At 30.5% G+C, this 13,223-nt stretch overlaps 1 protein-coding gene across 1 annotated transcript in view; it reads right to left on the bottom strand.

Moving 5' to 3' along the window:
• LOC137629236 (probable glutamate receptor) overlaps positions 1 to 13,223 on the bottom strand; it is a 17,972-nt gene that overhangs the window by 1,853 nt on the left and 2,896 nt on the right. Inside the window, exons 4-9 of the mRNA XM_068360500.1 lie at positions 12,348 to 12,506; positions 8,489 to 8,636; positions 7,180 to 7,397; positions 6,365 to 6,516; positions 4,580 to 4,690; positions 3,878 to 4,043 (exon numbers count right to left, since the gene is read on the bottom strand). Coding sequence (XP_068216601.1) covers positions 3,878 to 4,043; positions 4,580 to 4,690; positions 6,365 to 6,516; positions 7,180 to 7,397; positions 8,489 to 8,636; positions 12,348 to 12,506 — 954 coding nt within the window. The remainder of the gene's footprint in view (positions 1 to 3,877; positions 4,044 to 4,579; positions 4,691 to 6,364; positions 6,517 to 7,179; positions 7,398 to 8,488; positions 8,637 to 12,347; positions 12,507 to 13,223) is intronic.

Genomic DNA, 13,223 nt, shown 5'->3' with positions numbered 1-13,223 from the left:
TTACCGATACTTGGATTTAATGAGACCATTATTATTCCTTGATAAGAATTTATTATTCAAATTACTACCAAATTTGCAATTTTATACATCCTTAAATATTGAATTCCGATGTCCTTAGGAGTCATTTGTCTTTCTTCTGCATAATTCACTCGGTGTATATGGATGGCTCCCTGTATAAATAATAAATAATAATAATATTATTATAAAATAAGGCTATGATTTTGATGCACGTGAAAATTATGTTAATATATTTTTTTTATTTATTTATTTATTTACGATTTTAATGGGTAAAAGAAACCTACACTTCGATGAACATTAGATAATTGTGATAAATTTAAAGAGCAAAATGCGACCCTGGTTATGACGAATGAAAGATGACCCTGGTATCAATGCAGTGAGTGAATCTTCCATCTTCCATATAATAAAGAGCAAGTATCTGGATATATATATATATATATATATATATATATATATATATATATATATATATATATATATATATATATATATATATATATATATATATAGTATATATATATATATATATATATATATATATATATATATATATATATATATATACATACATACAGTATATATATATATATATATATATATATATATATATATATATATACATACAGTATATATATATATATATATATATATATATATATATATATATATATACATACAGTATATATATATATATATATGTATGTGTATATATATATATATATATATATATATATGTATGTGTATATATATATATATATATATATATATATATATATATATATATATATATATATATATATATATATATCTTTCCTTTCACACTGAACGGCAGAGGGAAGAGGAAGTAGCCATACCCATGTTAGAGGGTTATCCCGAGAGATACACTCGGAAACCACAATCTCCCACAAATTGCCGAACCAGTGGGTTTTACTTAGTAAAATATATGGGGTTGGAAGGATTAAATCTGTGGGGGTGTGCATATCTATCTAAATATTCACCCGTTATTAGTATAAAATTATGATTGACATGGAAATTACGGTAATCAATTTAATGAGTATTTAACCTGAGTATGGATGTAAAGGAGTATTCATAATTAATTAATTAATTAATTAATCAAATTAGTTAATAAGACATTAGCTCCGATGGAGAAGAAAATCACATTGTTCAAATCAATAAGTAAACAAGACTCAGTTTTTGATGAACTAAAAAATCCAAGTACTTAATCCAATAAAGTAAAGCTACTTTGATTGTGATGGGATTATAATGAGCCTAGAGATTAATTTACGAGTAAATGAGGCTCTGATTACTACGTAGGCCTACAAGAAATTCCTAAGACACACTGTTAGAAACTTGTCGTAAAAAAAACGGTATAATTCTTGGCATAAATGTTTTCAGGCATTTACCGTTAAAAAAAAAAAAAAAAAGACGATACATTGATGTAGAGGAGTGATATTACGGCCACCAACCCGTAAAAGATAATAACAAAGTAAGGTAAAAATTACGGTCGCCTGTATTTTACTGAAATACGACTGAGAACAGTATATTTTTTACGGAGAATTCCTGATCAGAATTACGGTTTTTTAACAGTGCAGACACAACTATTTTGAAAGAATAAGTTGGTTTGGTTGATGAACATGTATTTTTTTTTTTTTTTTTTTTTGAAATGTAGTTATTAGATTTATAAATTCCCTGAAATCATCAAAACTGTTTCGATCGAACTGAATTTGAACTTCAAAATCTGTTTCGAATTGTAAGGGGCAAATAGAGACTTATATCATTAAGAGAGAAAATAAAATTTAGTTTTCGATATAAAAAAAGCCATAAAATTTTGATAATTTAAGTATTATTAATGTATTCATCATCATAAACAATGATTAATGATATTGTTAAAACTGGAAGGACCAAGTATGCAGTTAATTCTAATAGTTGGGCCTTCTCCATCATGATGAACAATACTACACAGTATTCGAGAAGTTTTATTCCGGCTATGACCAAGTTATTATTATTATTATTATTATTATTATTATTATTATTATTATTATTATTATTATTATTACTTGCTAAGCTAAAACCTAGTTGGAAAAGCAGGATGCTATAATCCCAAGGGCTCCAACAGGGAAAATAGCGCAATGAGGAAAGGAAATAAAGTAAGAGAGAAGTTTAATAACAATGATAACATTAAAATAAATGTTACATATATGAACTATGAACGCTTCAAAATAACAAATGGAAGAGAAACAAGACAGAATAGCCCGAGTGTACCCTCAAGCAAGAGTTGTGGGCTTACAGCATCCTACTTTTCCAACTAGGGTTGTAACTGAGCTTGTAATAATAATGATAATAATAATAATAATAATAATAATAATAATAACTGACCATTTAAAACTAAAATACTACTCACCTTAATACGTACAGACAATCAGACAGGAGGTTTTTCAAGGGCCATAATTAACATCGTGTGATTACGAGCTCCGAAACCAGGGCCATGAGGGAGACGACATAGCCTACGGGGTAATGTTTTCTTTTAAAATTCAACCATACTTTGCATACAATGATAGTACTGCTTCGGAAACCCATAGATATATATCATTTCTTTATTTTTTTACCTAACACAATTTGCAAAAGCGCAACAGGCCATAGTAATATCACTTTAAATTTCCGGTGCTCTACTTTTCGAAAATTATTAAGATGGCTGGGTGCTCGCAGACATTTTAGTAAATTTTCTTTTCAATATTTTATTCTCTCGCCATTTATGACCTTACATTTGCTGAATCAGCATTTATTAAGTATTATTATTATTATTATTATTATTATTATTATTATTATTATTATTATTATTATTATTATTATTATTATTATTATTATTATTATTATAAGTTTAAAGGCCACTCATGACTGGCAGAGGCAAGGGACAGTGATATTGCTTTATCAAGCAGGACAATACCCTAGAAACTGACCATATATACATATGATCATCGCTCAAGCCCCCTCTTCACCCAAGCTAGGACCAGGGATGGCCAGGCAATGACTGCTCCCCCAAACCCCCATCTATAGCTTACAAGTATGGTGAGGTTGCAGACGCTAAAGGAACTAACGAGTTTGAGCGATCCTCGAACCCCAGTCTGGCGATAACCAGGCAGGGACGTTAACAAGAAGGTCACAATGCAATGCAATATATTTTTGGGATTATGAAGATCCCCTGGGGGAAAATAGTCTTGTGAGCAAAGGAAATAAGGAAACAGATAGGGCTAGGCCTATGGTGGCCTATGGGGTGACGTCCCTGTCTGGAGATAGCCAGACTGGCGTTCGAGTTCCGTTCAAACTCGTTATTTCCTATGGTCACTGCAACCTCACCATCCTTGTGAGTAAAGGAGATGGGTTAGGGAAACCCTATAAGTCTACCTGCTGAGTCACCAGTAGCCATTGGATAGCTCTCCTTGTTCCTAGCTTGGGTGGAGAAGGGACATGGGTGCTGATCATATGATATATGGTCAGCCTCTAGGGCATTTTCCTGCCTGCTAAGGCAATGTCACTGTCCCTTGCCTCTGCCAATCAAGAGCGGTCTTTAAACCTTAAACCCAAAATGATGACTCAGCAAAATTAAAGGCCAGAAAAAGTGAGAGATTAAAGATAAACTAAAATGCTGCGCTCGGACAACCATCTTGGGCGCTGATCGTATACAGTACATAGTCAGTCTACAGGACATTATCCTGCTAGCCAGGGCAATGTCCCTGTCCCTTGCCTCTGCCATTCATGAGTGACTTTAACCTTTAAACCTTCAAATAGTGTGCCAGAGTGTACCCTCAGGCAAGAGAATATCAACACCAATGATTATTTCCGTATTGTATGGAGATCTCACTTTACCTGCAATCAAGACGAGAAGGGGTCCGGAGAATGACTCCAAGTCAAGCGGTTGTATGCCACCCGTACGATCTGAAGTTGGTGGTCGCAGGCACTGGGAGCTGTTGGCCATCTGGTCTGTCAGCCACTTGTCCATAATGCCTGCTTCTTTCAGTATCAAAATTCTATATGAAAGATTCATTGATTTTATTGGTAGTGAGATTTTGAATCTTTTTTAAATTATATTATAGCATATGTGGATTGAAATAGGGTGTCTAAAAAAAGGCTATATATACGAGTATATATATATGTATATATATATATATATATATATATATATATATATATATATATATATATATATATATATATATATATATATATATATATGTATATGTATATGTATATACATTTATATATAGAGATATAGATAGATAGATAGATATATAAATAGATAAATAGATAGCTATATATATATATATATATATATATATATATATATATATATATATATATATATATATATATATATATATATATATATATATATATATGTGTGTGTGTGTGTGTGTGTGTGTGTGTGTGTATGTATAGATATAGATAGATAGATATGTATATATATATATATATATATATATATATATATATATATATATATATATATATATATATGCTTGTATGTACTGTATGTATGTTAAATAAATATAACTGTATAACTCACATCCTGTTTGCCTTCGGAAGATAACTGGAATTTGTACGAAAAGCCACCGATAGAATCCCGTTAGTATAGACCTTCTCTCTGGACCGGTAGAGATGACACTGTCCAGTCGTACTGAAATGGCAAGTGGAGCAAAAGATTCCATTTTACTCTGTCCAAGATGAAAAGGAAGTTTTGAGAGTATGATGTTATAAGATGATGATACTGATTTGAATTGAGTATCACAGATGCGGCTGATAATAATAATAATAATAATAATAATAATAATAATAATAATAATAATAATAATAATAATAATAATAATAATAATAATAATAATAATAATAATAATGAAAATGATAATAATAATAATATTACTTTTGATTTTTTTTTTCGTTTCTTTTGTATTTAGTTTATTTCTCTTTAGGTACACCTCTTAAAATGAGTTGTAGCTTAGCTCTAATAATAATAATAATAATAATAATAATAATAATAATAATAATAATAATAATAATAATAATAATAATAATCACGCCCTATGATTTTTCACAACATTGACTATCGCTGCTTCAGCAAGGTGTGATTAAATCTAATGAACGTTTCCTGTAGAGATTTATTCCAAGCACTTGGCTAAACGAATATACCAATTAAAGAATTAATATCTTACGGAGCGCATTTAAGGTAACTTTTTATACTTTTGTTTGGTTCTAATAACGGAGCAAATTGTAGTATATTTAGATAAATTTCTGCTTTGCTAATTTTAGATATATTCTGGGAATGTTTATCTTTCTTTGTCAGTACTATCATCCCAGCTGTAATACAATAAAATTATTATTATCAGTGGACGCTTACAAAGTAATAAGACATTTGTCATTTACCCATCAGAAAGGATGTATATTTACATTTTATAATATATATATATATATATATATATATATATATATATATATATATATATATATATATATATATATATATATATATATATATATATATATATATTCTATACAGTATTGTATTAAATACTAGCGTATGCGACCTGATTAATAATTTTCCTACAAGGAAAACAAGTTACTGATGAGAGAGAGAGAGAGAGAGAGGAGAGAGAGAGAGAGAGAGAGAGAGAGAGAGAGAGAGAGAGAGAGAGAGAGAGACTACAGTGTTGAAGTTGCGGCATTGAAACAACACTCTCATCAAGAACTAGAAAATAAACGAGGTGCCTAGGTAGAAAATACAGTTGCATTAACCGATAAACGCTATCAACACTTACTGGAACAAGATAGGCATGCCAAAGCTGCAGCTATAAAAAGTCCCTTGCCATTATTGTATGTTGAACAAGTATGGCTTAATGGAAGAGCAGCAGAAACAAAAGCTCATTCAGTTATTAAAGAAGGGTGGTACTACCATTATGATATATGTAGCTGATAGGGAACTATTAAAGCACATAGATCAATAGGTCATGGAGGTCGAGACCGTATGATCAAGGGACTTTCGTCCAACTATAAAATTATCACTTGCTCAGATATAGAAATATGTCTTCAGCTTCTGCTGCGCTCATTCTAATTATGCCATCTTACGAAAACACAGCTGCACATTAATGACAGATAGATAGATAGATAGAATAACTTCTTTGTGTCAAGAAAGTTGCCTCAATCTATGTAAACTATACATAAAAATGTTACCATTCAACTGTGCATTAATCCATTGAAGATTTTTTTTACCCAATATGTACCATGATAGATGTTCCATCCCTAACTCTATCATGAGAATGCAATCTTTGAAATTAATAATGAATTATATTTGCTCTACCTGAAATCCCAGGACATGGATTTCATCATGGTTGTGCTATCACAGACGGCAGCAAATTCTCCTGCGGCAATTCTCTCGCGATCAGCCCAACAGTCTTGAAATGTCCCAGCTTTCTCGTTGAAAATCTTCTGGCCCAGTTCCTCCTTGCTTTCCTAGCCATAAGAGAGAAGATATGAAACATGTATGCGCATATAAATATGTATATATACACAACAACAACAACAACAACAAATGCAGCTGTTTCTAGTCCACTGCAGGACAAAGGCCTCAGACGTGTCAATTCATCTCTGGAGTTTGGCCAGTTTTCATCACCACGCTGGTCAGTGCCGATTGATGATGCTGAGGGATTTTCATCTGATCGCTCACAGCAAACAAACCTAGTATGGATAGCCCTGACTAGTAAAATTTGGCTGGTCATGGTGATACACAGACCCATTCACCACTTTGAGGTATCCACAGGATATATATATATATATATATATATATATATATATATATATATATATATATATATATATATATATATATATATATGTATATACTTTACATATACATATATGTATGTATATATATATATATATATATATATATATATATATATATATATATATATATATATATATATATATATATATATGTAAAGTATATACATATATATATATATATATATATATATATATATATATATATATATATACTGTATATAGTATATACATACAGTAGTACCTGGGTTTACAGGTATAATTCCTTCTCGGAGTTACCTCCCAAAGCAAAAACTCGTATCATAAGCCAATTTCTCCTATAGGAATACACACCTCGAAAAAAGAATACATCATCGACCCAGCTTCGAGACGCCAAGGGAGGTCAGTCTGGGCAGCGAGGTCAGACAGCGAGTTAATGGGTATGGCGACCTTTGGCACGGTCAACAAGGCTGTCAAAATGCCTCCATAGCAGGACATGAACACGAGGGACGCCATCAACCAGGTGAAGACAAGGAAACGTCCGGCGTCATGTTTTGGGAGCCACACAGAACCTCAAGAAGGAATAGAGATATGACATGATAGATAGTTTACAGAATTTAGTCATCTCAAAATTGTACATACTGGTACTGTATATCCTTACTGTATATTATTAGTATGTATATTGAACATTTATGTCTATAGACAAGTGTATATTATGTACATTAGTATATATGCATACATATATTTACACACACTCACACACACACACATACACATATATATATATATATATATATATATATATATATATATATATATATATATATATATATATATATATATATATATATATATATATATATATATATATATATATATATATATATACATGGCACAGTAAGAGTACAAGCCATAAGAGAAATACTCATCTTTTAGTACTGTCAGGAGTATTCTCCTGGCAATGCCAAAGGACAAGTATATCATGTACAGTTAACAATTTTATATCGGCTAAACAGGTAGAGCTCATGAAACAAGAACTGAACAGCACAAGAAAATTGTGAGATGTGCAGAAGAGATTACCGCACAATATCTGGTACACCTATCACAACCTTACTGCATGGCGAGTTCCTGTGTGTGACCCCGCCCTCCACCTGTGTAATCTCTCCCTACACTAACTTGTCCTGCACTTGTTTCACACATGATCGTGCACTGCAACGATTTTTTATATTGAATACAACTGACTTTATTTCAACTGATCATGGGTTTATAAACAATCAGGTCTGAGCAAGAATGTCTCAAAAATTTAAACAAAATAATTCATGAACAGGCAGGCTAAAATATATGAAATCTGAGTGATAAAAATAATTAACTATATATTAAATCTATATAATTTAAAATGAATTAGTAAAAAATCTTAGGTAAAAATTTAGATTCTATCAATAATACGTGAATTCATTAGTAATTCAAGCTAAATGACCTTTGACATTATAAGAAATACTGTTACCTACAGTGTATGAGCGTATTGGAAACACGCACAGTACAATCTGTGTGTTAACTCACAGCACAGTAAGGATGCGACAATGTGCATTCCCTCAGGGTGAGGTGTGCTGGGAATCTATGTATCCAACTGTACAATGATCTCTCTATAATATCCTTCACTTACTCTCCTGGGTCAAAGCCTTCAAGATCCACAAGGACACCTTGGAAAAGACCTTGGGCATGTTATCTCCGTGAAGCTTCGCTTCCAGTCTGACGATGAAGTTTGTGGTCAACATCATACTGATCAAGCTAGCAGCGATGAGGAGCCAAACCTGCCACCAATAGGTTATGAAAAAGGACAATAATTACTTAGGGGAAAAATAGCCTGTTTCATTTGGTAATTCTCCAACATTTTACTGAGGTTCATATTCATGGCCGCGGGGGCATAAAAACAATTAGAATAGCACCAACGTTATCCCTGCGTGTCATAAGAGGCGACTAAAAGGGACGGGACGAGGGGGCTGGGAACCCCCTCTCCTATATCTACATCCTGTGAGACATCGACAAAGAGATGGAGCTGGGGGGAGAGTGACTACTCCCCACTCTCTAGTTATTATAGTTTCATTTGTTGATGTCGGCTACCCCCCAAAATTGGGGGAAGTGCCTTGGTATATGTATGTATGTATGTCATATTCATATATGGGAGTATGTGTACATAAACAAACAAGTATATGTAGGGTATAAATGTATATTAGAAGGATTTACTAGAAATTTCTAGATGAATTAAGTCAATCTATATAGGACCTAGCGATGCATAAACAGCAGAAGAGATCCAGCCTATCCCTTTGAAAGAGCCAACGTTCGCCAGCCCTCTCTCCTCTCAAGTGAGTATAGAGTATCCTCTCAAAAGTGAATGGCAATTTCTGTCCAACGTATATTGAGTGTAGTGTTGTTCGAACGTTGGTGATATTATTGGATGATTATTTAAAAGTGTAGTGTGTTAATGTAAGTACATTTTATCATATGAATTTTTTTAATTGGCCCCGTGAGATTTAAGTTAAACAGTGAAGTGTATTCATTTTGCTTAACTGTTCGGTAACCTCTTGTGAACCAAAAGACATAAGTGTAACAGTTATATATATATATATATATATATATATATATATATATATATATATATATATATATATATATATATATATATATATATATATATATGTGTGTGTGTGTGTGTGTGTGTGTGTGTGTGTGTAAATTTCATTATTGTATGTTCAATAGAGTATTAAAGTGTTAACTCTTTTCATTAATCACTAAAATTAAGTATTTTTATGAACTAATTTCCAGTGAAACATGTGATTGTATAAATTTATAGAGTATCATTTTTTTGTCTTACTCTCAGGTCTAGTTCTGATTTATATTTCGAATGATTTATTTTTGGTGTTAATTCTTTTGTATTGTTGTTAAATTTTTAAAGAATATATTTATTTTTGTAAAGTGTGTATTTTCTTTATCACCAATATTTTTTCTCGGTGCTTTGCTCGTATTCCCTGACTAAGAACCGGACTAAGAGGTTAGTTTTAGAATAGTTCAAGTAAAGTATTCACCTAGTTTGCTTTGGGTAACGTAAGAGACATTTGGATATTCAATGTTCATATGTATTACTGTCGAAGTTGCGTAATATTTTCCGAGCTTAGATATTTTTCAAGTGTAACATATTTATGTAAAATGAAGCAATGAGTTTTGAAGCTCGGGAATTTACGTAATTCACCAGCCATAATTATGTATGTATATATATATATATATATATATATATATATATATATATATATATATATATATATATATATACATATATATATATATATATATATATATATATATATATATATATATATATATATGTATGTATATATATATGTATATATATATATATATATATATATATATATATATATATATATATATATATATAAATATATATGTATTTGCATCTAATTATATATACATTTATATGTATTTGGATATATATGTATATATACAATATATATGCATAGGTATATATGTATATATATACAGTATATATATATATATATATATATATATATATATATATATATATATATATATATATATACATATACATATATATATATATATATATATATATATATATACATACATATATATATATATATATATATATATATATATATATATATATATATATATATATACTGTATATATATATATATATATATAGTATAGTTTGAAATTATTTTGTTCAATCGTGTCAATACTACGCAATCGTTAAATTATACACAATGATTTCCATATAGCAAGGAAAACCTGTCACCAACTTATACCCAAGAGAGATTTCGATATATAAAACTACTCTACAGCAATAATTACCCATTTCTAATTTTATAAAACTGATCAGCTGTTGCAGTCAAGAATAATGAATTGCATAATGTATTAAGTAATGAGTGTTTCTTAGAGATCGTTTCTAAATAATACAATAAAAGATATATGGGACAAAAAAAAAAAAAAAAAAAAAAAAAAGAGTAAGATGTTGTTGTGGCCTGCTAGTAACGTCTTTGCTTGCTGATCGCCAGACTGGTTAAACTCGTTAGTTCTTTTGGTCGCTGAAACCTCACCATCCTTGTGAGCTAGGTATGGAGACTTGGGGGAACCAATAGGTCTATCTGCTGAGACATCAGCAGCCATTGCTCGTCTTACTTGGTCCTAACTGGGATGGAGAGGAGAATGGGCGCTGATCATATGTATATATGGTCAGTCTCTAGGGCATTGTCCTGCTTGATAGGGCAATGTCCCTTTCCCTTGATCTGCCATTCATGAGTGGCCTTTGTACCAACCGTATGTCACACGATCGTACATAGTTCATTTTGTGTATATATTATGCTTGTATCTTCGCTCTTCCCTCGCACTAAAAAGAACCAGAATAAACATGTCTGCTTTTCTCCTCTGTAACAGTGTCGATTTTTTAACATGAAAAGTCTTGTTGCTTTGAGATTTTGTATATAAAGGAGAATGTTCTACATTAAACTCACTCAGTTGCTTTCAACCTGCCTTTGAGTCACAACCTTCTCTCGGCCCGTCACACCTTTAAATCTTTTAAATGGTGGCAGAACAAGGAACAGCCAGTGGTGTATGGGAATACTGTGTGCAAGTGATTGTAACCAGATATGTGAGTTGATTGCAAGAAACCTTTATTCAACAGATAATGAGCTTATATACATGTAGCTCCGAGCAAGAATGTCACAAAAAGTCAAGGAAACTAATACATGCGAAGGCAAGTTTAAACAGGCTCTGTTATCAGTGCAGGGAAAGAGCGAAAGATAAAGAAAAAAGAGCTAAGAACATTACAGTGTACAAGCAACTGTATTAAGTGGAAGGTTGTAAGGAAGATTATATACAGTCAGGATCTTAGAAAGTTATCTATAATTCAATAGTATTGAGTATAATTGATTCCCTGCATCCCACGTATGTACAAATTGGGCGAAATTATTTTGTATATAATGTCAGCTAATTAGCTCGTAAGTAGTTAAACTTTTAAGTGTAAGTATTTGTATCTGAACTGCATGTGAATAGTTGAAAAGAAATAGGCACATGAATCCTTCCCTTATAGCTTCATATTAAGACAAAGGGTTTTACTGATTGAGCGATAATATATATATATATATATATATATATATATATATATATATATATATATATATATATATATATATATATATTTATATATATATATATATGTATACATATAAATACACGCAAATATGTAAATGTACACACACACAAACATATATATATATATATATATATATATATATATATATATATATATATATATATATATATATATATATACAGACATATATATATATATATATATATATATATATATATATATATATATATACAGTATATGTATACGTATATATTATATACATATATATGCATATATACATATGTAAAGTTTTTTTTCTTTCAGTACAAAAGACTCTTGATAAAAAAAAGACTACCTGAACAGTGAATGGCTTCAGGAACCCACTGACGTCACTCTGCAGCGTAGGCCTGATCATGAGCAAGGCTTGGTTGTCGATGTAGACAGGGATGGTGAAGTCACACACCTCTTCCCTCTGGGGAGTGATGAAAAACGGAGCTATGGACAGCTCAGCTTCCTGAAAAATGACAGCTGGTGTTCAATTAACTCTTGGATAAGACTATTTATTTATTTCTTAAATTTCGTTTTTTTTTTCACTGGGGTATTTTACTCTTTTTTTTTTCCCTGTTGGAGCCCTTGGGCTTGTAGAATCCTGATTTTCCAACTAGGGTCGTAACTTTGCTTGTAATAATAATAATGATAATAATAATAATAATAATAATAATAATAATAATAATCTTATTATTATTATTATTATTATTATTATTATTATTATAGACTGTAGTGGCATAGCCTCTGTACCATGGTCTTCCACTGTCTTGGGTTAGAGTGCTCTTGCTTGAGGGCACACGCTGTTCTATCTTGTTTTTCTTCCTCTTGTTTTTAAAGCTTTTTTATTTTATATATAAAAGACCTATTTTAATGTTACTGTTCTTAAAAGATTTTATTGTAATTGTTTATTAATGTCCTTGGAATTTATTTCCTTTCCTCGCTGGTCTATTGTTTTCTGTTGGAGGCCTTAGGCTTATAGCATCCTGCTTTTTCCTACTAGGGTTGTAGCTTGCATAGTATTAATAATAATAATAATAATAATAATAATAATAATAATAATAATAATAATAATAATAATAATGTAATTATTGTATTATTATTATTATTATTATTGTTGATGTTGATGTTGTTATTACTATTATTATTATTATTATTATTATTATTATTATTATTATTATTATTA

The sequence above is a fragment of the Palaemon carinicauda genome, chromosome 37 (assembly GCF_036898095.1).
Source record: "Palaemon carinicauda isolate YSFRI2023 chromosome 37, ASM3689809v2, whole genome shotgun sequence".
Lineage (NCBI taxonomy): Eukaryota > Metazoa > Arthropoda > Malacostraca > Decapoda > Palaemonidae > Palaemon > Palaemon carinicauda.
Note: the sequence above shows the minus strand (reverse complement) of the source record. Positions and strands in the feature narration are given on the sequence as shown.